Source organism: Biomphalaria glabrata, chromosome 11 (genome assembly GCF_947242115.1).
Source record: "Biomphalaria glabrata chromosome 11, xgBioGlab47.1, whole genome shotgun sequence".
Taxonomy (NCBI): Eukaryota; Metazoa; Mollusca; class Gastropoda; family Planorbidae; genus Biomphalaria; species Biomphalaria glabrata.
This window is the reverse complement of record NC_074721.1, coordinates 41,377,553-41,403,929: the sequence shown is the minus strand read 5'-3', so window position 1 is coordinate 41,403,929 and position 26,377 is coordinate 41,377,553. Positions and strand designations below refer to the sequence as shown.

At 39.1% G+C, this 26,377-nt stretch overlaps 1 protein-coding gene across 1 annotated transcript; it reads right to left on the bottom strand.

Annotated features, from left to right (window-relative positions):
- Positions 1-1,108: 1,108 nt before the first annotated feature.
- On the bottom strand, positions 1,109-12,963 carry LOC106066607 (uncharacterized). The gene is made up of 4 exons (XM_056004651.1): positions 12,894-12,963; positions 4,159-4,339; positions 2,326-2,515; positions 1,109-1,357 (listed from the first exon to the last, which is right to left on the bottom strand). Exons 2-4 carry the CDS (start codon positions 4,334-4,336, stop codon positions 1,246-1,248), a joined length of 480 nt encoding a protein of 159 aa, XP_055860626.1. The 5' UTR covers positions 4,337-4,339; positions 12,894-12,963; the 3' UTR covers positions 1,109-1,245.
- Positions 12,964-26,377: the final 13,414 nt, after the last annotated feature.

Here is a 26,377-nt window from a genome sequence, read left to right as displayed (position 1 = left end):
TTCCGGCCACCCGATTCCCACAAGGCCACAGAAGTTATCTTTTCCGGCCACCTGATTCCCACAAGGCCACAGAAGTTATCTTTTCCGCCCACCTGATTCCCACAAGTCCACAGAAGTTATTTTTTCCGGCCAACTGATTCCCACAAGGCCACAAAAGTTATCTTTTCCGGCCACCAGATTCCCACAAGGCCACAAAAGTTATCTTTTCCGGCCACCTGATTCCCACAAGGCCACAAAAGTTATCTTTTCCGCCCACCTGATTCCCACAAGGCCACAGAAGTTTTCTTTTCCGGCCACCAGATTCCCACAAGGCCACAAAAGTTATCTTTTCCGGCCTCCTGATTCCCACAAGGCCACAAAAGTTATCTGTTCCGGCCACCAGATTCCCACAAGGCCACAGAAGTTGTCTTTTCCGGCCACTTATCCCTCAAGGCTACAGAAGTTACTAAATTCCCCGATATCCGGTGAAGGCGTTTGTTAACAAAGGTCTGGAGCTTTGCCATATTTGTTATCGTGACTCGCCATGTCTATTCCCAAACCGATTACAAATTATTTGGTAAAAATGTAACGGAAACAATGTTAAAATTAATAAAAATCCATTTAAAGAATAACATGAACTTATTGTTTTAGTTGTAAAAGTTTCAGGAACAAGTTGTCTTTTTATTAAGAATTTGATGAACACATTGTTTTGTTTGTAATATGTGAGTGTTGAATTTTAAGTTTGTGTGTGTGTGTATTTATACTGTTATAAAATAACAAATAATTATTAGCATTTAGTTAAAAATTATGTAGACAAGTGACGCTTTGGTTTGTTGCATTTTCCAAAGTCAAAACGAACACCGAGTTGGAATAGAAACTTAGTCTATTCACATACTGTTTTGCTCGATGATCGAATGCTGTGAACAGTTTCTTTGGTATCTTATAAATATCATTGTTTAAAATGTGGTTTTGTATAGATCATCGTGTCATTCGAGCGTTAAAGTTAGAATTTCAGCTGCTATTCCATGGCTGCAGGCACCTCAGTCTCGTCACAGACTCACAGATTCATCCACTCGGCAAACACACTCACACCAGGCGTAGACACCAGGAAATACAATGAAGAAACAAAAACAAAGGGGAGACAGTTTATTGGCGCCCGACTCTGTCCCCATCAAGGTGCTCATCGGCGCCATCAGAGTTCCTCCTTCCCGGCTGCTCGAGACGGCGCCCTCATCCGGCCTCGATGTTGGGACAAAGGGGCTGCGTCTAATCTCGAGTCACGTGACTAATTTGTCTGGCAATCGTAGAGAACACGAGAGTCCGCGAGAACAGGAAGTGACGCAGGCGGAGCTGAGCACTTGGTAGAGTAGACTTCGGCCTAGATCGAGAGAAGGGAAGAGATTAATATCTATCTATCTATCTATCTATCTATCTATCTATCTATCTATCTATCTATCTATCTATCTATCTATCTATCTATCTATCTATCTATCTATCTGCCTGTCCGTCTGTATACCTTTCTCGGTCCTATATATAGACTCTAACTGTTATTTATGCATATGTCTGACTGTCAATCATTCAATCAATTAGTTTATCTATCTATCTATGTATCTATCTATCTATCTATCTATCTATCTATCTATCTATCTATCTATCTATCTATCTATCTGCCTGTCCGTCTGACTACCTTTCTCAGTCCTATATATAGACTCTAACTGTTATTTATGCATATGTCTGACTGTCAATGATTCAATCAATTAGTTTATCTATCTATCTATCTATCTATCTATCTATCTATCTATCTATCTATCTATCTATCTATCTATCTATCTCTGCCTGTCCGTCTAACTGCCTTTCTCTGTCCTATATATAGACTCTAACTGTTATTTATGCATATGTCTAAGTCATTCAATCAATCAGTTTATCTATCCATCTATCTATCTATCTATCTATCTATCTATCTATCTATCTATCTATCTATCTATCTATCTATCTATCTATCTTCTATCTATCTATCTATCTCTCTATCTATCGATATATCTACCTTTCTCGGTCCTATATCATTTTTTCTTTATAGATATGTCTGACTGTCTATAAATCAATCATTCAATCATTCAATCAATCAGTCAGTCAGTCAGTCAGTCAGTCTATCAATCAGATTATCTATCTATCTATCTATATTTTCTCTCGTCTCACTCTCTAAGTCTCTCTGTTCTATATATAACTTACAAATAGAGAAGTTTAACTTTCGAAGCTCTCATATAGAATCTATTTTGTTGTATACTATTTAGTTTTTTTAATTCTATAGAAGCTGTCGGTCAAAACTACCAATAAATCTACACACACAATGCTTCCAGTGTCCTGGTCCTGTCGATGTCCTGGCTGTCCCTCTTGCTAAACTGATGTTCACAGGCCATGACGCAGTCCTGGTATCGACCGATGATCTTCAGTATCGATCCCCTCAGTCGCCTTATATTCCAATCGTCGTAATCGGAGGCTTGTACGAGAGACAACAAGAACTGCTCAAACGATATCCCTGCAAATTATACACAATCTTTAAAAAGAAAAAAAAAACAACAAAGCTTATCTACAGGGATAAACCCGTAATTACACTAATATCTCTCAATTATGTAGAAGCTATTTCCTTTATTTAATATCAAACAAAAAAAAAAATAAGTAAGTACCAATAATAAATTGGGGATGCGCGGTGAGGGGGCTGAGCGGTTAAGCGCTTGTCTCGAATTTCGGTGAAGACTGGGATTTTGAATTTCTGTGAAAACTGGGATTTTGAATTTCGGTGAAAACTGGGATTTTGAATTTCGGTGAAAACTGGGATTTTGAATTTCTGTGAAAACTGGGATTTTGAATTTCGGTGAAAACTGGGATTTTGAATTTCGGTGAAAACTGGGATTTTGAATTTCGGTGAAAACTGGGATTTTGAATTTCTGTGAAAACTTGGGATTTTGAATTTCGGTGAAAACTGGGATTTTGAATTTCTGTGAAAACTGGGATTTTGAATTTCGGTGAAAACTGGGATTTTGAATTTCGGTGAAAACTGGGATTTTGAATTTCTGTGAAAACTGGGATTTTGAATTTCGGTGAAAACTGGGATTTTGAATTTCGGTGAAAACTGGGATTTTGAATTTCTGTGAAAACTGGGATTTTGAATTTCGGTGAAAACTGGGATTTTGAATTTCGGTGAAAACTGGGATTTTGAATTTCTGTGAAAACTGGGATTTTGAATTTCGGTGAAAACTGGGATTTTGAATTTCTGTGAAAACTGGGATTTTGAATTTTGGTGAAAACTGGGATTTTGAATTTCTGTGAAAACTGGGATTTTGAATTTTGGTGAAAACTGGGATTTTGAATTTCGGGATATTTAGGTCGCCCCGTGGCCACATGACACCCTGCTATTTAAACGTTGGCAAGAAAGAAACAAACAACAAAAAAAACAAAAAACAACAGATGACCTTAACATCAACTGCCCAGTAGATCGCAAGGTCTGAAAGGGAAACTTTACTTTTGATAATTAATTGACTTATTGGTTAATTATTTAATTGATTCTTGTTCTGTTATGTACACACATTTTACTAGACAGACAAAGTGAGTTGATAAAAGTTAAGTTCCCCTTTCTATAGGGCATTGCCATTGCCAAATGACAGATCTTTGTTTGTTGTTTTACATAATTCGGATGTTCCTTCAGAGTTGAAGATAGTTTACTTCCTAGTCCAAACCTCCCGCAGGACGACGGGGGATGGGAGCGGGCAGGGTTTGAACCCTCGACCGTCGATAAATCCGAACGACAGTCCAGCGAGCAAACCGCACGACCAGGCAGCCATCCTTTATGAAGACAGCTTGCCGCACAATGTGCCGAACGGCGCGGGAAGACCTAAGTCTAAGTAAGTCTAAGTTCTATAGGGCAGATGATGTTAAGGTCATCTGTTTCTTTGGCCAACGGTTAACAAGCAGCGTGTGATGTGGCCAGCATTTCTACCAACCGCCTTTAACTTTCCCCAACTCAATCAGGTACCCATTAGAGACTGAGGGGCGCCCTCAAAATCTCGACATTCAAATCCCAATCTTCACCGAGATTCGAACCCAGGACCCCAGGTTCGTAAGCCAAGCGCTAACCACTCAGCCACCTTGAGTTGATAAAGGCTTTAGACAAAGAAAGCTTACGGTTCTCTCCGACTCGTTTAAAAGATCTCGTCCACAGTGCTCGTAGTTTACTCAGAGAAGGAATAGACTGTTCGCATCTCGACTCGCATGAGCTGAAGCTTGGTCGTAGGCCGAAGGCTAACAGCGCCACGATCATCAAGGTTGCTGATTGGTTGACAGGTGACACGTGATCAGGCATAGTCTGAAAAAAAAAAAAAAGAAAATACAAATATTCATATATTCAAATATAGGTGTAGATCTCCGATGGTCTAAAACTTGGAGTCAAGTTGCAGAGGCAGAATTGGGGGAGTTAAGCGGGGCAACTGTTGCAGGTACCGCACCTTATGGGGCCCCGCGATACATAGAATCCTTTGTCACCGTCATACCAATATTCGGGGCCTTGACACTCTCCAAGGGCCCCGTGCACTGCTAGCAGTAGTAATGAACGGGGACGAGGTGACGAAATAATGCAGGACAAAAGACAATGGACTAACGTTTACTAGCGACATCCCCGTAGTTTAGACAAGTGTCTTTTGCTTTCTCCTAACTCTGTTACGTTTTTTTCCTCTACTCGTGATCTTTGTACGGGGCGAGAGTGCCTTGTATTGCATAATGTTTTAAATTGTTTGCTACGTCACAAAGTCCGGTGACATTTATTGTTCAGCCAATGTCATGAGGCAGTTCACCCTCTGAATTTGGTTGAAACGGACGGTGTGTTGGTCCGTAAAAGATTATTAGTCTGTGTAAACAAGTACTAGTTCCTTGGACTTATTATTCAGTAGGATTGTTGGGCCCCTGTTTAGGGTGAATTACTTCGTGTGTGATATCTATTATTGTATTTTGTATGAGGTTGTCACTATTTCTAGTTTTAGAGTAGAAGTTGAGTTTTGTGTTTATTTCGTTTATAGGGTGCCAGTGTTGGAGTTGTATTTACTGAACCCGATTCTTTGCCAGTGTTGGCGTCACTTATCTTCTCGGAAGTATCTTGAGTGTAATTGTCAGATTGGCGATCATTGACGGCGTTGAGTGGCCGTTACACAACAGTTAGGGATCAGTTGAGGTCTAACTCTATCAATGCCGGTGTTGACAGTATTGTGAAGTCAGTTGGTCAGCGTCTGGTTCACTATGAAACCATGGTGACAAGTTGGTAATGCAAGGTGCATACATGTATTTATTGAATACATATCAATCTATATATATATTATGTATATATATATATATATATATATATATATATATATATATATATATATATTATCTTTTCATCATTCTATCATTCTCATTGTAAATATACATATATCAGTATCATACAATTAAATTCATAATTTGTTATTTAAACCATCCACTTAGTTGGTTACTCTATGTACGACTGTGTGTGAATGATGTTCTTGTCAGGTTGAACCTCGGGACCTTAATTTTGCTCAGCTATTAAACAATCTAAATAAATCCTAAACCTGGCATCCTCTCTTTACAGACATGATCTTAAAATCTAGTACAGAACACAGTTTGGGAAACATTGATCTAGATCTTAGACTAAGGAAACATGAATCAATAACAAAAGATATTTACCAATGAATTAGTGCTAAATAAGTAATCGTAATTGATATTCAAAAAGGGAAATAAATCTTACTGTATTGAGAGTTTTTTTTTTCACTTTTAAAAGTTTATTTTTTTTCTAGTTATGATTTTTCTACTTGTACGATGGAAGTGTTTTACTTGGTAAAAATCTGGTCACTTCTTCACATAAACCAAAATCATAGGCATACTTTGAAGATGAAGTGAACCAGGGCCGGATTTAAGTATGTTGAGGCCCCGGAGCAGAATTTTTGTGTAGGCCCCTACACTTCTTCGAAAGCTTGGATAGAATCCTACTATTAAAATATTAATATCTAGAGGCACATTTTTCATTCCATACACCGGAGAAGTTTTTTTTAAAACAAGTTCTCACGCTTCCCTAGTGCCATTAGAGAATGGAATGGGTTTGCCTGAATCAGTCAGGAAAATATTTTTACCAATTGTTTTTTGAATAGCTTTCTCAATACGCTAAGATCCTATCAGTTGTCTGGACCAGTTGGGAAAGGGGGAGGGAAGAAGGGGGTATCTTGGTGAATGTTTACATGATCGACTTTTAAATGCATAAAAAATGTTCACTCAGGGCTCGAATTCTCAAGGGAACTATTTAAATTTATACCACCACAACTGTCAAGTACTATTTCTTTCCCTTGTTCAAGATACCAAAAAAAAAAATTACCAATAGTCTAATTATTATTTTTTTTATTATTCTTGTGTTGTCAAGAGAAATAAATACTAGTAAATAAATTCATCTTAACCCGAGATTTGGTGTGGGAGAAATAACGTGCACAAACATTTTACCATACAGACAGACAGAGTGAGTGGATTTAAGAAAAGCATTAGGGTTTATTAAAAGAAAATTCTATATATCAAATAAGAACATAAAACTAAAACCTTGGTTAGGCCAATAATAGAATATGCATCCTCTGTTTGGGACCCCCCAACTCAAGAAAACATTAAGAAACTGGAACAGACACAAAATAGAGCAGTGAGATTCATAACAAACGAAAATTCACACTTAACTAGAGTAACATCTTGAGTTAAATCACTAAATTTAGAAAGCCTTCAGTATAAAAGACTCAAAAGTAAAGTAGCAATTATACATAAACACTGAACCATAATCTTCAAATACAAAAACCAAAACCTAATAAAATACTCAGAAAGACACAAAAAATAAAAGTACATTCCTCGTCCCATATGCTAGGACAAATTTGTACAAATGCTCCTTCTTTCCTAGCGCTATTAGAGCATGGAATGGGTTGCCTGAGCTAGCCAGGAAAACCAGTGACTTGGCGGAGTTTAAGTCATTGGTTAATATGCATGACTAAATGCATGACGCGTAGGACGTAATCATCTTCTTTTTTTTGAAGTAACGTCTGTATTATATAAGAAGAAGAAGATAAGAAGCTTTGTAAAAAGAAATATCCATCATCGATTTTTTTTACAATGTACAATGACCTTCAATCGCGAGATTTGCTTTCGTGCAATTTAGTACTTTACAAAAATGACGCATCGTTTTGCGCTGTTCAGCTCAAAACTGAAATATAAAAATCTGGCCAACAAGACCTTTTTTATGAACCCATTTGAATACGCTATATAGGTCGATAGCAATAACCAATCGCTGCTGATGGCATAAATTTGCCCTATTCAATAGAAAATTGCGTTGTACAAAGTTAAGAATCTAAAATGCAACACTATCCCGGATGGAAAGTAGAAGACATTTTTTTAGAAGTCATTATATTTTAGTTGACGACTTCCGGTGAAATATTTAAAAATAGTATGACTGACATTTACACATCGATTCTGGTTGTTAGATCTAGATTTGAATCGAAAGCCTATAGAGAAATGTTCAGAGGGCGCTGTCACACGCTTATTGCTGCATAGCACAAACTAAACGCTAAGTAGGTCAACAAAGGTCGTCTCTAAAAATAGTATATAGCCTACATTTAGATTCTTTTAAAAAAAAAAACAACAACACTTTTTGTTTTGGTTCTCAGACTGTGGTACACGGACCCACTGGGTCCGTGAGGTGACCGTGGGTGGTTTGCAGGAAGATGAAAATGTATACACTAAAAATAACTTCTTCGCTGGATGCCAGTTAATCTGATCGAACAACTTGAATCACAATCAAACTCGCACCTATGACGAACTGAACCAAAGATTTGAAGGCATTCTTCACTTGAATATACCGGACTGGCTATAGAACCATGGACTGGCTATAGAACCACGGACTGGCTATAGAACCATGGACTGGCTATAGAACCACGGACTGGCTATAGAACCATGGACTGGCTATAGAACCACAGACTGGCTATAGAACCATGGACTGGCTATAGAACCACGGACTGGCTATAGAACCATGGACTGGCTATAGAACCACGGACTGGCTATAGAACCACGGACTGGCTATAGAACCACGGTCTGGCTATAGAACCACGGACTATCTATAGAACCACGGACTGGCTATAGAACCACGGACTAGCTATAGAACCATTTTGCGCGTGGACAAAAAAACAACAGATCCCAATCACGAGTGAGTACAAATTAGTACAGAAGCGGGTTATTAAAATATCCAAAAACGATGAACTCGAACCAATGCTAGATCAAGGAGACCACACATTCTTGTTACAAAAAACAGGTTCACATTTTAGCCTATGTCCTGCATTATGGATCATTGCACAGAAGTTGCTGACTATGTAAAAGGGTCCCGGAAAAATAAAGTTTGAGAACCACTGATGTAGGCTATGTCTAGGTATTATATATTTGTCATTCTGCTTTTTATCAGTTTCGTTTGCGATGAATTAAGAGAGATTATTTCGGCTTTGGAAATGGTCCACTGGTAGTTTCGAAAGTGAAAAGTACTTAACTGTTCCAAAAACATGATAATTAGAAACATATTCAAATTTTGTGGGTTTTTTATCGTCGTTACAGCTTATCTTATATAATACAGACGTTACTTCAAAAAAGATGATTACGTCCTACGCGCCATGCATATTAACCAATGACTTAAACTCTGCCAAGTCACTGGTTTTCCTGGCTAGCTCAGGCAACCCATTCCATGCTCTAATAGCACTAGGGAAGAAGGAGTATTTGTACAAATTTGTCCTAGCATATGGGACGAGGAATGTGCCTTTATTTTTGTGTCTTTCTGAGTATTTTATTAAATTTTGTTTTTGTATTTGAAGATTATGGTTCAGTGTTTTATGTATCATTGCTACTTTACTTTTGAGTCTTATCTCCTGAAGGCTTTCTAAATTTAGTGATTTTACTAAAGGTGTTACTCTAGTCAAATGTGAATATTCGTTTGTTATGAATATCACTGCTCTATTTTGTGTCTGTTCCAGTTTCTTAATGTTTTCTTGAGTAGAAACGGAGGATGCATATTCTATTATTGGCCTAACCAAGGTTAAATAACATTTTAGTTTTATGTTCTTATTTGATTTATAGAAATTTCTTTTAGTAAATCGCCTTGGATGCCAAGCTTTCTTGTTGCCGCTGTTTCCGCCCGCCAACAAATAGATAAAAAAAAAACATTTTTTTAAAAGCGAAAATGTAAATTGAAATTTGTTGACTTAAATAAATCTAGCCCTTACCTTAAAAAGGTGGTATAACGATAGAAGAGTTGTTTAAAAAAGAAATAACTTCTCTTTTATGAAGCTGATCTCTCTTTTTTTAAAGAGCAATCTCTTGCATTTCACTAACCTATATATATATATATATATGAATCGTTTGATCGTCTTATGAGCTGAGCCGAAAGCTCTTCGAGCTCAAAGTTTGAAAAAAAAAAAACATGTTTGGACACCAAACAGTAAAAAAAAAAAAAACCTACGTGAACACAGTTCTGTTTGAGAGAGACCCGAGTCAACGCCTATGTAAAGCAATGCTGTTTCCAATGCCTTTGGCCCCGGACGCTTGCTTGGCTGAACATGGCCGAAGGCCGAAGACATCGCGAGCCTCCGCTATTTTCCTTCGTTATACCAAGCTAACCGTGGGGGACTCGCCATTTATGTAACGGTCCCTTGATCAACAGCGCATGGATGTGTGACAGGTTTGTGGGGACTCTTTTGCAACTCCGCGCCGTGCAATGAGTGGACTCTCGTCTACCCGTGGGCATCCTCACGGGAGTTATGTTTCGCCATTCATTTAGCCTAGTTACCCCCTCAAGTAACCGTTTCCACCCTGGTGCCACGTTTATGCAGAACAGCGTACCCGGGATATATATATATATATATATATACTAGTATGTTCATGTGTTAAACTATCAGTGCTAAGAGAAGTTTTATCATCTTAGAGTTGAATTAGAGTTTTAGATCTAGGGATGGGATTATAAAGTAAACAATTAAACGAATTAATATTTAGTACGCGATTCATTACGGTATTGTCTAATGAAAGAATGTTCGTCAGGAAATCTGTAGTCACAGATATAAGGAACTAATTTATGTAAAAAATGCTTTTGAAACACAAAATTGAAGGTTAATTTTATTATATAATGAAATCAATGGATCTTCTTTTTTATTTTCATGTGTCAAAGTAAAAAACTATCTGCGCAAAGTGTATTTCTTAAAATTAGATCTAGGTCTAAATCCTTTCTATCTTTTCTCATGTCAACATTGTAGACATGGCCTAGATCCATAAAATACTATAGCTGTAATAGAGTCGGACAACTTTATTTTTTTTGAGGGTCTTAAGTTTGTTTTAGGGCTACAATACATACACTACGGTCTAAGTTGGTACCCAAGGAACATTCCTGCCTAGTTTTATCAAGATTGGTCAAGCGGTTTTGATGTCTATAAGTAACATACATACATACATACATACATACATACATACATACATACATACATACATACATACATACATACATACATACATACATACATACATACACCTCACATTCTACTTTATAATATAGATAATTAAGAAAAAGAAACGACATTTTATTTTTTCTCCGTCACGTCTTCCATCCCAACAACCTCGAGATTTCCGGATATGAGCTTCTCTTTGCGACATTGACCAAAAGCGAATGACGTCTTCGTTTTTAGTGTAGTTTTCTTTTATAAGGCCCCACAGTTTTAGTTAAACTGCTTTTAAATTAAACTAGTGTTGTAGGTCTTTTACCTATGATAGTCTATGTTGGCCTAATTATGTACTTGACGTAGAGCAGTGATTCCCAAAGTGGTCTATATAGACCCCCAGGGGTCTACGAGGACTTCCAGGGGGTCTATGGAAGTGATAAAATAAATTGGGGGTCTTTGACCTGTAAATGGGGGTCTACGATATTGGATCTCATTTAAGCATGTCGAGACTTTAAACTTCATTTCCCATTTATGATTTGTGCCTTAGTTAATCATTTGAATTGTAACTATGTTAGTTGAATGATTTTATTTTGAAATTTTAACATCTTTTTTTTTATGAAAGTAATATTGTACATGGCCGAGTCTAAAATAACAGTAGAAAGTCCAGTGTTGGTAATTAGAAATTTGGCTTAAGTTTAAAGTTATGTCGGTATGAAACCATTAAATCTGGAACATCATTTGAGACAACGCCAACATGATAAAATAGATTCAGATTTGAGATACTTTGGTTCATTTCAAGTTCAGAATAGACCCAAAGTAGAAAAAAAGTTTGATTAACATCACAAAAGAGATGAGGTTTGTAGGCATTTTAAAATATTTTACTTTGTCAAACTCTAGAAAACTGCCCACTGTAGGCAAAAAAATATTGACTTTGCCAGCCATTGAGGAGGTTTTACAACCTGTTTTACACAATCCTATATCTGATATCATGAAAAATATTCCTTTAAGCAACAATACAGTTCAAAGGTGTAATGGTAAGATGAGTTAGGACACTGAAAGGTTCTTATGTAATTACTTGCAAATGACTTACTTCTAAAAAAAATAAAGCTGGACTAGTTAACCTTGCCAGATTTTATAGTGTTATTACTATCAAATAGTTCGTTTTTTAATGAATCAAGAAATCAAAAAGAACTACTTTTTGATCAATGACTCCTTCACACTGAAGTTTGATAGTTGTCGAAAGGCTTAAATAGTGTGACAATATTTTGTCTGAGTCCTTGGGTGCTAAAGATCCAATTTTAAAACCAAAAAAATAAGCGGGAAGCTGACATAGTCTATTTAACAGACTTCTTTCATAAATTTAATGTGGATAATTTGCTGCGACAAGGTGATAACCTAAATTTTGTCAAAGCGAAATCATAATATCAGTGTTTCTTGTGAGGATTAAATGAATGTAGCATGCATTGGACAGGATGAATAATGTTATTTTCCAAATTTAACTTAGTCAAACATTATCTAATCGAGAAGATATAATGTTAAACCTTAATTGAAGCTCAATATGGAAATTTTATTATCAAACTTTTCAACCAATAGAGCTTTTTTTATTAGTCAATTCGTGTAATGCATATTATTATTTTTTTTTACTTCATTTTAATTTTAATATCATCATATTTATTTATTTATATGGCCTAGAATCTGTAAGAAAAACAAATTTGAAGTTAAAGAATTTCCAAATAAATTCAGGAGGTCTACAAAAACTAAAAAAACATGGCAAGGGGTCTATGAGACAAAAAAGTTTGGGAACCACTGACGTAGAGGACGAATCAAGCTATATCTTCAAAGATCAAATTAAAATTGTTCCAGAATTTTCTAAGGAGGTATTCATTTCTACAATAGGCTCGCATCCCATCCCACACAAGGAGAAACCACACAATAGAAACCCACACAATCAAACCAACAAAACAAAACTTATGTAGTTATGGGCTACACAAACCATACCCACCAATTCTCAGATGTATTGTAATCCTTGATTCACTCTTTTTTGAAAACTATACTTTGCATAAAGTTGTATCATTGCTTGAGGAATATTCTAAATAAAATACTTGACAATAAAAATGGTAACTTCAAACTTTATCATGTGACATTCTTGGAATATGATGCAATTTCCGCCCGCCATTGTTTTGGCTTTCCCCCCCCCCCCCCCCAAAGTTTCAATTACCTGCCCTTGCTTCCATTTCATCACCTTTTTTTTTTATGTTGTAAGCAGAAGATGTAAAAGGCAGACGTTTTTATTATAGTAGGTGATGGAAGTTTATAGAGGGTCTAGTAATGATTAAAACTTTACAAATATCTTTTAGCAGCTTCTAAGGCAGAAATACATTTACTTACAACTTGAAGACAGTAGTTTCGTTGGCATCTTCTGAATTTCAAAAGTTTTATAGGAAATGGGGAAATCAAAATTCGCTTTCCACTAGAGGGCGTGGAAACCTGTGATTAAAATGAGCCTAGGTGAAGGTCATTTGAAAGCGAGAAATAACCGCGCGAACATGAGAGGGAGAAAAAGTTAATTTTTTTTTTTTAATGGAGCTATGAACATTAGGTTAACAGAACATTGAGAGAGAGAGAGAGAGAGAGAGAGAGAGAGAGAGAGAGAGAGAGAGAGAAGGAACAAGAAAAAGAAGCATGCATAAAAATGGGAGATAATTGAAAGAGAAGTGATTACAAAAGTTGTTCGCTCATTTGAGGAGACAAAATATTCCAGGAAACGAACTAATATTTTTATTTTTTTTTAGGGAAAGTTTTTAGTTCAACAGAAGAGTTCAACACAAGTGGGCGTGGCTCATTACTCTACTTCTTCACTTTCTCCTCTCCTTCTCTCTGCTTTTGTTCTCTTGACTTTTCTCTTTCCTTTTCTCTTTCTCTTTCCTTTTCCTCTTTCTCCTATTTTTCACTCTCCATTTTTCTCCATCTCCTTCTCTGTATTATTTTTTTCTCTCTTTCTCTCTATTCTTTTTTCTCTCTTTCTCTAAATTATTTTTTTCCTTTCTTTCTCTCTATTCTTTTTTCCTTTCTTTCTCTCTATTCTTTTTTCCTTTCTTTCTCTCTATTTTTTTCTCTCTTTCTCTCAATTCTTTTTTTCCTTTCTTTCTCTCTATTCTTTTTTCCTTTCTTTCTCTCTATTCTTTTTTCCTTTCTTTCTCTCAATTCTTTTTTCCTTTCTTTCTCTCTATTATTTTTTCCTTTCTTTCTCGCTATTCTTTTTTCTCTCTTTCTCTCAATTCTTTTTTTCCTTTCTTTCTCTCAATTCTTTTTTCCTTTCTTTCTCTCTATTCTTTTTTCCTTTCTTTCTCTCTATTCTTTTTTCTCTCTTTTTCTTTATTCTTTTTTCTCTCTTTCTCTCTATTCTTTTTTCTCTATTCTTTTTTCCTTTCTCTCTGTTCTTTTTTGTCTCTTTACTTTTCTCTTTCTCCCGTTTTGTCTCTCATTCTTTTCTTTCTCCTGGTGTCAGACTTCGCTACAGTGACCACTCCAGGTTCTCCAATCCTCTATAAACCTGGCCACCTAGGGAAGACATTAACAAGATGTTATTGGATAGTTGAGTTGTTCACACTGTTACTTATATGTTGGTCTCTCAAAGTAACGTAACATTATCAGGCTGGGAGATGCATCTATAGCGACACATTGAAGAAACACAGTGTGGAATACAACTTCACCTTCACCTAAATCTGTTGAACCGTTTTGGGGCACCACATAGGATCTGTCGACCGTCTTTTTTCTGTTCCTTTCTGCCTAATGTATTGAATAAAACCTCTTTGAATGACAAGCTAGTCTATCGTCTTCCCATCGTCTGCCTCTTCTTTTTTCTTTTTACTGTTCCCTGAAGGAAGGTATTTGCGAGTCCTGCGGTTCCCTGAAGGAAGGTATTTGCGAGTCCTGCGTTTCCCTGAAGGAAGGTATTTGCGAGTCCTGCGTTTCCCTGAAGGAAGGTATTTGCGAGTCCTGCGGTTCCCTGAAGGAAGGTATTTGCGAGTCCTGCGGTTCCCTGAAGGAAGGTATTTGCGAGTCCTGCGGTTCCCTGAAGGAAGGTATTTGCGAGTCCTGAGGAGCTTGTGACATGGAAATAAATTTAAAATCTGCGTTTTTTTGACAGTAGTTTGCAGGTCATCGTGGGGCCCAATCGCTATATTAATCCCGTTTTTAGGTTTTCGCTTGACCCTGTCTTTGTATTTGATACCCAGGAATCCTTCCTTTCATACCTTGTGGTCTAAAGGGCAGATGATGTAAAGGTCATCTGCTTCTGTGGCCTACGGTTAATGAGGGGGGTCGTGTGGCCAGCACGATGACCAACCGACTTAACTTCCCCCAACTCAAGTCAGGTACCCATTAGAGCTGAGTGGACTAAATAACTAGAAACTCAAATGGAAAGTCTTCACCAAGATACGAACCCAAGAGCGCTAGTTCGGAAGCCGAGCCCTTAACCACTCATCCACCGCGCGCCCTTAGATATTAATTACCCCTTGACAAAAGCTATTTAAACAGGTCGTAACAGAAGAAAAAACAATGTCATTTAAATATCAAGCTTAAACTTTAAAGAATTGTCAAAGCTACAAATCATAAATGCTTGTACGAGGTAATTCCTTTAATACAAAAACAAAATTTAAGTCAGGACTTACATCAATGACCCCCCCATTTTCATCTCAGAGACCCCCCTCCCAATTCATTTTTCCACTCTCTTAGACCCCTTTGGACGTAGGTCACCTGGGGGATCTATGTAGACGGCTTTGGATATCTCAGTGATAGTATATTGTATAGGGGAAGGTCATTACGTCATGGCAAAGACACACCTATCGCTTTAGGTCACGATGTAAAGGTCAAGGTCCTAGGCTGTAAACAAAGAGTCCCAAGACATTAAATAACATTCAGCTCATTGACATTAGAGGTAATAAATCATAATATATGGAGCGATATCAAAACATAAATAACATATTGAAGAGAGTGTATATTATCACACAAATTCAGAGACAGACTCCATCGAATTCTCCCATGGACCCGGACATAGACGGACTGCGTGTAAAGCTCGGCCCGGCCATTTCTATACAATCCGGCCCACAAATTGTAGATCTACCTGTCCTCAAAATCATTCTGTTAAGTTAAATAATGTATCAATAACTGAACACATGCATACAATAAACTCTATCTATAGAAGAAATATAGGCCTTATATTGCCCTTTTTATCGCTAAGTATATCGGTCCTAAAAGGATGGAGCCTACTAGTAGCATTGTCTACGGATAAAATCTATTGCAATACTCTGGACAATGTGTTAGATTAAATTAGTATTACACTGTAGAATCTGTCAAAGTTTGTATTTTTAACACGACGCTCAGTCGGCCCCTTTTACTAGAGAATATTATAAAACTTTTAATAATGTTGTGCGTTCTATAGTGACATTCATGAGGCCCCTTTGGCGGCACTACCGGCCCATTTGGGTACCGGCCCACCGGGCATATGTCCTAGTCCCCGCATAGCCAGTCCGCTCCTGGACCAGGAATATTAAAGTCATGGTCTTCGTTTTGTTTTGATGGTTTTAAAGTATTAAGACTTCAAAAAATTCACTAGGTGTTATTTTTCACTTGAAAGCAGACTGGACCACCGGTCAAGAATACTACTACTCTTCTAACTCTTCTGCAATCGGGATTTGACCATTCACTTCAGATCATAGACCTTAAAGGTAAGAAATGATAATATAGAGAGAGATAATAAGACATTGACAAAAAAAAAATATGTTTAAAACAAGAGAGTCTTTGACTCAATACAATCCCGAACATAAATACTAGATAATTTTTAAAAATAACATAGATTGTTTCCCTTGTAGTTAAACACTTTTCATTTACTTTGTGACTTGTGTAAAGTACAAAATAAACCATCACATCTTATGGTTTCAGTACCTAATTGGTACGTGGGTGCGGTCATGCATGTGTTAGTGTGTACGTGTTGGTGTGTATTTGCTTTTATTTTTGGTTGGTTATCCTTTAGTTCAGCGGTTCTCAACCTTTTAAGCTTGGCGACCCCCTTTTACAATCCCCCACTCTGACGCGATCCCCCACACACACACGCACATACAGCAATAGAAGAATAGACAATAACAATTCATATTTTCGATGGTCTTAGGCGACCAATGGCAAATCGTCAACCGACCCCCCAAGGGGGTCGCGATCCATAGGTTGAGAACCCCTGCTTTAGTTGTCATATGCTAATCCTTGTATCATTTTTCTGTCTCTGACTGTTTCAATAGTTTTAAAGTAGGCTATGTCTTTGCTATTAAACAATATTTTCATTACTATTATGTAAAGTAGTTAAGTATAGGTTAGTCATGTTTCAAATTTTCTCTTTAATTCTTTATGATTTAATATTTGTGAAATGTGAGAACTTACAAATACAAATTAAATAAACATTAAACAAAAATAAAACAAAACAAAAATAAAAAACCCACAATAGAGGCTGGAGGGCCCAAAAAAGAGTATATAAAGTCCAAAAAAAAAAGAGACAAAGAAAAGAGACCTAATGCCCAAGGATTCCTATGATGACAAAGCTATAATTGAATAGCCCAAATTCTGAGGTTTCCTATTTACAAAAAACAAAGTGACTTGTGTAAAACACCAAACGTTATTGGACCCGGATTAAGCAGTTCTTATCAAGACATCCAAAAATAGATTTTGTGTGAGTCACGTGACATAAATAACCTTCAAGGCAGTAAACAAAAAGAGAAATGTTCCAAGGGGAAATTCCATTACACGGGCCAGTGCCCGGGGCATTATGTGCAGCTCAGTGCGTGTGTTTGCATCGGGACTGAGTAATTAATGTCTGCATTGAATCCATTACCCTCTGGTCACTAGATAAACGAGCTATCCTCCAACCCCAGGGTCTTAAGATTTGTCGTTTACATTAAAGCAGTACCTAAGGGTAAGTAAAAGGGCGCCCTGGTGAGCATCTCTTAGCCCCAGTATTCCTAATCATGGCGCCCCCACTGATTCAATATTGATGTAAAGTTGTATTCTGTTATGACCCTCACCCCCCCCCCCCCACTGATTCAATATTGATGTAAAGTTGTATTCTGTTATGACCCCCCCCCCCCCACTGATTCAATAATGGTGTCAAGTTGTATTCTGTTATGACCCTCACCCCCACTGATACAATATTGCTTTCAAATTGTATTCTGTTATGACCCTCACCCCCACTGATACAATATTGGTGTCAAGTTGTATTCTGTTATGACCCTCCCCCCCCCCCAACTGATTCAATGTTAATGTCAAGTTGTATTCTGTTATGACCCTCACCCCCACTGATACAATATTGGTGTCAAGTTGTATTCTGTTATGACCCTCCCCCCCCCCCAACTGATTCAATGTTAATGTCAAGTTGTATTCTGTTATGACCCTCACCCCCCACCCCTTTTACTTCGTGAAACTTTATCATTACCTATCCCTTAGTCTGTTGGACCGTGGGAGCAGAATGGACGATTCGTCGACCGTCTTTCTCCATTCCTCTCTGTCGTTTGCCTTAGTTAGAGCCTCTTTCAATGGCAGGCCCGTCCATTCTTTTATGTTGTCCTACCATCGCTTTGTCTGTCTGCCTCATCTTCTTTTTCCTGGTACTGTTCCCAGAAGGAAGGTCTTTGCGAGCCACGATGATCTTGAAATATGGCCATAGATTTTTAGCTTGCTTTTTTTTTTATTACAGTAGTTAGCAGGTCATTGTAAGGGGTCCAATCGCAGCAGTAACCCAGTCTCAAATCTCTTTGTTTGTGATGCGGTCTTTAAATGTGATACCTAGGATGCTACAGAAGGACCCTAGGTTTTGTCTATCTTTAAAATAAATCTGCGTTCATATTTATACAAGGCTTTTATCAAATCACTCGGCCTGGTTGATAAAAAACTTAAAACATCTTTTTTCTGTCACTTCCCATTCTCTGATCAAGTTGAAATTTAGCACTACTTACTTAGACTTAGGTCCTCCCGCGCCGTTCGGCGCATTGGGCGGCAAGCTGTCTCCATAAAGATCTGTCACTGGCAATGTCTGAAGCCTCCTCCCACCTGGTGTCCACTGTTCTGAGGTCCTCCATGAAGGTGTGTCGCCAAGTAATACGAGGACGTCCCTGTTTGCGCTTTCTTCGTATTGGCCTCCATGTCATCGCAACTCTTGGTGTGCGTAATTCATTTTGTCGTAGAACATGTCCCGCAAACCTCATGCGACGCTGTGTCACAACCTCACTAAGTGTTCGACTCCCATTTCGGCATAGGATTTCCTTGTTTGAGACCCGATCTGTGTAACTGACTCCCAAAATCTGTCTCAGCCATTTTCGTTGAGCCACATTTAGTCTTTTCTCAATTTTGACAGATGACTTCCATGTCTCACATGCATATGTAGCAGTTGGGATGACGAATTAGCATTACTATTTATGGTCAATGACAATACCCGAATCAATCCCAAAAATTGAACAATTTAGTCAGTCAATGGACCTCATTCACCAATCGCAGACAAATTACATTTAGCCACGTGGTGCTCTATATCTTCTATATAATTTACGATCTAATGTTTAATTCATGATGGTTGTCACGTGACAGTTTATTCCGTTCTTTTATCAATAAGATCACGTGACTAAATGTTGTTTGTTTACGATTGGTGAATGAGGTCCGTTAGTTATAATTAATTAATTTTGTTTCATTTTAGAAGAAAAGGGACTAAACCCTACCATCTTGAGATAAACGGCAATATTTAGCGCTTGTTTCCCTTAGAAAAGCTTTGTCTTTATTTATTTATATATGTTTTTGTTTATCTTAGGTTTATGCCCATTGTTCTCAGAACGAGATACGATTCCCTGAAATGGTTACAGACATATTAAAACACTTGTTATGGGTGTGTGTATGTGCGTGTTTCTATTGGCCACACAATTGCAGACTCTTTGGCCCACCAGGGAGGGCAAATTCCACCCACTGAACAGGCTGTAAGCTTGCATCAAGCCCTGGCTATAATACAAAAAAACAGAAATGGAAAAGTGGTTTGAGTGCTGGGACAAGTCCCAAAAAGCCCGTGGAGTCTGGGAGCGCATGAGGCGCCCTGATCGCACTTCCCCGTGGTGGAGGCTGTCCAGGCCTGAGCAAGCTATTATAGCACAGTGCAGGACAGGCCACTGTCCTGTTGGCTCATATTTCTCGCGGCTATGGCCAAATTTTGATTCACGGTGCCCCCGCTGCGGGGAAGAAGAGGAAACCGTTCCTCATATTCTGTTTGACTGCCCCAGACTTGCTGATCTCCGTCTCGACAGGTCTGGGAAACCCACAATTCTCGACCTGTATGGCGACATTTATGCACTACGCAAGACAGAAGGGTTTCTGTCCAGAGCTTTTGCAAGAGAGGATTTGAGCCTCTCAAGCCCTCACTCTAATGGAGTTTGATGATGATGATGATGATTGGCTGAATAGATTCTGATGTAACCGCGAGTAAGAGCCTCGGGCTATAAATAGATACGTGTGAACGGCTGATGAAAGTCAGAGGGAAACTTGAAGTTATAGCCCAAGAGAGAAGCTTTTTACCACCAAGCTACCACGTCTCAAAAGCTGTGTATATATTGTCAATCAACATACCAACAAAACCCAATAAAAGGCTGCCTGGTCGTGCGGTTTGCGCGCTGGACTGTCGTTCAGATTTATCGACGGTCGAGGGTTCAAACCCTGCCCGCTCCCATCCCCCGTCGTCCTACGGGAGATTTGGACTAGGAAGTAAACTATTTTCAACTCTGAAGGATATATATATATATATATATATTGTTACGTTCTTCTCTATCAGGCCTTCTGCAAACACTGCTAAAAACAACAGCACATCTAACACAAGAACTTGACAACAAGAGCTTCAATAAACAAAGTGGCGGTTTAATGACAAATTCATGAAGAAGCCAATACAACACAATTGGCTACATCAAATTCAAATGCTTTCTTGAACTTAACAGAACTGCCTAACTAAACATGACTAGTCTCTCTAGCTCGTACAGCTACATTTTCGAGGACTCACAAGGTACCACACAGTCCTTACTGCCTTCCTGTCCTGGACTAAACTGTCCTTTTTAACACACTGTCTCTCGACCGTGAAGGCTCTTGATCACATGACCACAATACTGGTCATATTTGCGTGTACTAGCAGTGATGTCCCTTGTGCAACAGCCGTTGACCTGTTGACCTGTGTGATTGGCCTGAGTCGTGTGTACCAGTAGGTCGCACATACATTAACCCTTTCGGTCCGCCACTGGAGTTACTACACTATATATATGCTTGGAAATTTTGGACGATAACTGCAGAGCTAGAGAGGAGGATCCTAGCAATGAAATTGAGATGCTATAGAAGGACCATAGGGATCACATATAAAGACCTAGCAGTTTGAGTTACAACCAACCGATCAATCTTTCTACAACTTACTTACTTAGACTTAGGTCCTCCCGCGCCGTTCGGCGAATTGGGCGGCAAGCTGTCTCCATAAAGATCTGTCATTGGCAATGTCTGAAGCCTCCTCCCACCTGGTGTCCACTGTTCTGAGGTCCTCCATGAAGGTGTGTCGTTTTTGGCTTCCATGTTATCGCAACTCTTGGTGTGCGTAATTCATTTCTACAACACCACAATAAGATCTACGTCTATATTTTTTTATATGTATGCTTGCGAGTCTTAGACGCAAATAGCAGAACTTGAAAGGAGGATCGCAACAATAAAACTGAGTTGCTTTGGAAGAATCCTATGTATCACATACAAGGACCGCAACAAAACGGCCCCACAATGACCCGATGACCACTGTAAACAAAAAACGCAAACTGACACTTTGTGGCCATATCAAAAGGTCCACAGGGCTCGGACACCAGTGTGCGATTCATCAGAGATACACAACTGAACCTTCTGTCTTTCAATTAAGAACATCAAAGATGTATCGGGTTCGAAATGAGCATGATTGGCTCTAAATCCCGCAAGTGTAAGTTATTTCTTTAACTTTCTTTGACAAGAGTTCTCTACTCACATCGTGTGCATGTTACTAGCATTTTAAAACATCACAAAATGGATCAAAACTTCTTGAATTTCACGCATCTGTTGGCATCTACAGTACTTTTAAAATTGGTCTCTTGATATTTGACTGAAAGAATAAGTCTTTTTTTTTTCTGTCTTGGAAACCGATCCTACTTTTGAAATTATTTTTGGGTGAATTCTGTTTACTATTGATCGTACAATCTCTTCTTTTGTCTTCATGCAACCACAATTCATGTGTCCCATATGGTCAATGTTCTTCAACTTATCCATCTGTCCCCCCTCCTCCCGCCATCATGTCTCTCTCTGGTTCTCTCTCTCACACTCTTTCTTTCTCCTTACTGCGTTAATCAGTGCATTCTCGCCACCTAACCTAATTGTCCATCTTCCTCTCTCTCTCTCTCTCTCTCTCTCTCTCTCTCTCTCTCTCTCACACACACACACACACACTCTGTCGCCCCTTGGCACCCTCCACTCCCACTCTACTCGACACATACTTAGCGCCCGGTTACACTATTTCAGCTATGGAACGTCTCTCTCTCTCTCTCTCTCTCTCTTTCTCTCTCTCTCTCTCTCTCTCTTTCTCTCTCTCTCTCTCTCTCTTCCCCGTCATTCCAAGAGAAGCCTTAATATCTTTTAAGTTTTTGTTTTTTTCGAACGATTGTTCTAGTGCTCGCCAGAAAGAGAGACAACAATGAAAATAAAAGTAAGAGAGGGGGAGGCAGGGGAGATAAGAAGTACGGGAGGAGTTTTTGAAATGTCAGGCCTCTCATACCATATGTCATACAAGAAAATTTCTCATCCATGTCACAATGCCAAGTGTAGTCTAATCTTGAATCCAATCTTCAACCTGATTCAGACTCGTTTTGAAAAACAAAATAGTCTGATTGGTAGTAGTTTTTTTTTCTATGAAGTTACATCTGATGAGCCAATGTTTAATTGTATACCAATGTCCAGTGGTATGTCAATGTCCAGCGGTATGCCAATGTTCAGTGGTATACCAAGGTGCAGTGGTATGCCAAGGTCTAATGTTATGCCAGTGGTATACCAATGTTAAGTGTTATGACATTGTCGAGTGGTATGTCAATGTCCAGTGGTATAATAATGTCCAGTGGTATGCCAATGTCCAGTGGTATGCCAATGTCCAGTGGAATGATAATGTCCAGTGGTATAATAATGTCCAGTGGTATGCCAATGTCCAGTGGTATGCCAATGTCCAGTGGTATGTCAATGTCCAGTGGTATAATAATGTCCAGTGGTATGCCAATGTCCAGTGGTATGCCAATGTCCAGTGGTATGCCAATGTCCAGTGGTATGCCAATGTCCAGTGGTATGCCAATGTCCAGTGGTATGCCAATGTCCAGTGGTATGCTAATGTCCAGTGGAATGGTAATGCCCAGTGAATTGCCGATGCCCACTGGTATGCCTATGTCCAGTGGTATAATAATGTCCAGTGGTATGCCAATGTCCAGTGGTATGCCAATGTCCAGTGGAATGATAATGTCCAGTGGTATAATAATGTCCAGTGGTATGCCAATGTCCAGTGGTATGCCAATGTCCAGTGGAATGATAATGCCCAGTGAATTGCCGATGCCCACTGGTATGCCTATGTCCAGTGGTATAATAATGTCCAGTGGTTAGCCAATGTCCAGTGGCATGCTAATGTTCATTGGTATGCCGGGATCTTTGCAGTGTTAAGAAAGGAAGGGAAATCTCTTTATAAAAATTAAATACGTTTTCAAAAATCGGACTTTAAAACGCAGCTTGAGACTCGTCTCCTCAATCTATTTATTTCAGAACGAAAGTTCAAGAATGTACTTCTTCCGAAAACGAATGATTTCCTTTACATAATTCTACTCTAATATGTAGAAAGCTCAAAGCTTTAAAAAAACGTAAACTTCCTGTTTACAAATCTCTTGGGACGCTGACGCGTACGCTAATCGGGAGTATTAGAGAAAGCTAACAAAACATACAGTTACATTCAAATATGCAGGGAAGTGACGAGTACGCTATTCTGCCTCAACGTGGCGCTCGTGTGGAAACGACCATTAGAGGAAGTGGTTAGGCTAAATGAACAGCAAAACAAGAGCTGTACAGAGCGGAGTTGAAAGAGAGCCCTCACGACCCTGTCGATAATCCATGCGCCGTTACATTAATGGCGATTCCTCCACGGTTAGCTTGGTACAACATAGGAAAATGGCGGAGGTCCCCGGTGCACTCGGCCTTCGGCCATGTCTAGCCCATGCGCCCGAGGTGCCAGATGCATCGGAAATAGCAATGCTTTACATAGGTTGTTTTTTTTTTACTGTTTGACGCTCAAACAGTTTTTTTTTTCAAACTTAGAGCTCGAAGAGCCTTCGGCTTAGCTCTTAGACGATCTAACGGGAAGTGACGTGAATACCTTAAGAAGTTAAAGATAGGTTTTGAGAGTATACTTTCCACTCATTAAACTCTGTCACAATTCTGGATTTTCACACCAAAAGTTGGTCACAGTAATCTGCCTTTTCTCTACACTTTATATATATGGACTCCTTCGTCCGCGAAGCGACTATGGATTATCTCATACAAATGAGATGAATGCCTGGGCATATTAGTATCTATGGCCAGAACGATGTCGCCGCCACAGCAGTTCGCCCTCTCTCCGCGCTGTTGGTGTATCGAAAGGAACGTTAATTCCGGTACAGTTTGGGATCCACGGCGTTGGAGGCTCTATCTGGGTGTTGCACTGAGGCCCTATCAGGGTGTTGCACTGAGGCCCTATAAAGGTGTAGCACTGAGGCTCTATCAGGATGTATCACTGAGGCTCTATCAGGGTGTTGCACTGAGGCCCTATAAAGGTGTAGCACTGAGGCTCTATCAAGTTGTTGCACTGAGGCCCTATAAAGGTGTAGCACTGAGGCTCTATCAGGGTGTTGCACTGAGGCCCTATAAAGGTGTAGCACTGAGGCTCTATCAGGGTGTTGCACTGGGGCTCTATCAGAGTGTTGCACTGAGGCCCTATCAAGGTGTAGCACTGAGGCTCTATCAGGGTGTTGCTCTGGGGCTCTATCAGAGTGTAGCACCGAGGCCCTATCAGGGTGTAGCAGTGAGTGCTGCAAGATTCCTAAGGATTTCTGGCTCCCATTTTTCTTCAGGGTTGACTCCCGAAGCCTTTCCCACGTTTGGTTCTAGCTGCATGGCAGCATACGTTTGAATTCAAGAGTTTTCCTTCTACTACGGGAGTAGCCAGTCATGGCTAACGAGCCCCTCCTGCCCAAAGCTTACTTGTTTACGCGCCAGTTACTCTCATGTGTCCCTTCTCCAGTTATTGAGAAAAGTTCTACCGGACCCAATATCTGTATCACAGGGGAAGGCCAGGAACTGGACAGGTTGTCCAGAGTCTATTTGAGACTCATGCCATTGGAAGCATTTTATGGGTACTGGAGTGCTTATATCCATTGCAACTTCCGGCAATATAAACTTTACGGTTGACTGCACATTGATGTCTCAGATCCAATTTACGTTTTCTTTACAATACTTATATCAACTCACTCTGTCTGTCTGTCTGTCTGTCTGTCTATCTGGTAAAAAGTTTGAACATGATTTTTTTTTCCAATATAACATTTTTTGATTAAGTTTAGACCCATTAAACCTGACAAGAAATGAATATAGTTCATTAACCTATTAGAAAACTAATTGTTAGTCATGAATGGAAAGAAATGTGTACTTAATTTAGATGGTGGTATAAGCTGAATTGGTCCCCTTTATAGGTCACCGCTTTAAAGTAAGTTTGAAACAAACAATAGATAACTATGCACTCTTCTATATTCATAAGCGCCTCACTAGCAGAGTGGTTAGTATTTCGGCTTGAGGAGGCGTGAGCCATGAGTTTGGATTTGGGTGGTTTCCCCCTTTTATTTAAAAGTTTCATTAGAGCCGATTACCTTCCATTCTGTATTACCAGCTTCCACCACTACCCCTTCCGCCTCTTTTGAATGCCAGCACCACCCTCGCAAAATATGTCAACTCTTTGAAGCCAATGTTTATTTAACAAAAGCCGTGGTATATTTGACAAGATGGGGAAGACAACCCCCGACACAGGAATGAGTTATGGCCCCTGGGTAATCCACTTATATTCAACGGCCCCCGCCATTTTGTGTCGGTCGTCCAGCAGCTGTCAATCACGAGATTTAGAGGGACACCCAATAAATGGCGTCCTTGTGACAGAGGTGAAAGTGTTTACGCGCGAGAAAGGACGAGAAAGAGAGAGAGAGAGAGAGAAAGAGAGAGAAAGAGAGAAGAGAGATAAAGTTAGAGAAGACAGAGAAAGAGGACTATCTATCTATCTATCTATCTATCTATCTATCTATCTATCTATCTATCTATCTATCTATCTATCTATCTATCTATCTATCTATCTATCTATCTATCTATCTATCTATCTGAAAGACACAAAGATAAATGCACATTCCTCGTCCTATATGCTAGGACAAATTTATACAAATACTCCTTCTTCCCTAGTGCTATTAGAGCATGGCATGGGTTGCCTGAGCTAGCCAGGAAAACCAGTGACTTGGCAGAATTTAAGTCATTAGTTAATATGCATGACGCGTAGGACGTAATCATCTTCTTTTTTGAAGTATCGTCTGTATTATATAAGATAGATCTATCCATCTATCTATCTTTCTAGACGTCCGGGGACAATGTTGGTTGCAGTGGATGACCAGAGACTTTCTGTGTGTCATGTCCTGCTCTAGAGTGCCCCACAGCACTCTAACTCGACTACCGGCTGATGATGGTTACTTCTGTCTAGATGAGGCAAAATATGTAGGTCG

Bases quoted from the DNA above. Each gene is read 5' to 3' on its own strand.
- LOC106066607 (XM_056004651.1), bottom strand. From the start codon at position 4,336: ATGCCTGATCACGTGTCACCTGTCAACCAATCAGCAACCTTGATGATC. The intron at 2,516-4,158 runs GTAAGCTTTCTT...TATAATTTGCAG, and splicing joins TAAACGAGTCGGAGAGAACC to GGATATCGTTTGAGCAGTTC. The intron at 1,358-2,325 runs GTGTGTGTAGAT...CTCTCGATCTAG, and splicing joins ACCAGGACACTGGAAGCATT to GCCGAAGTCTACTCTACCAA.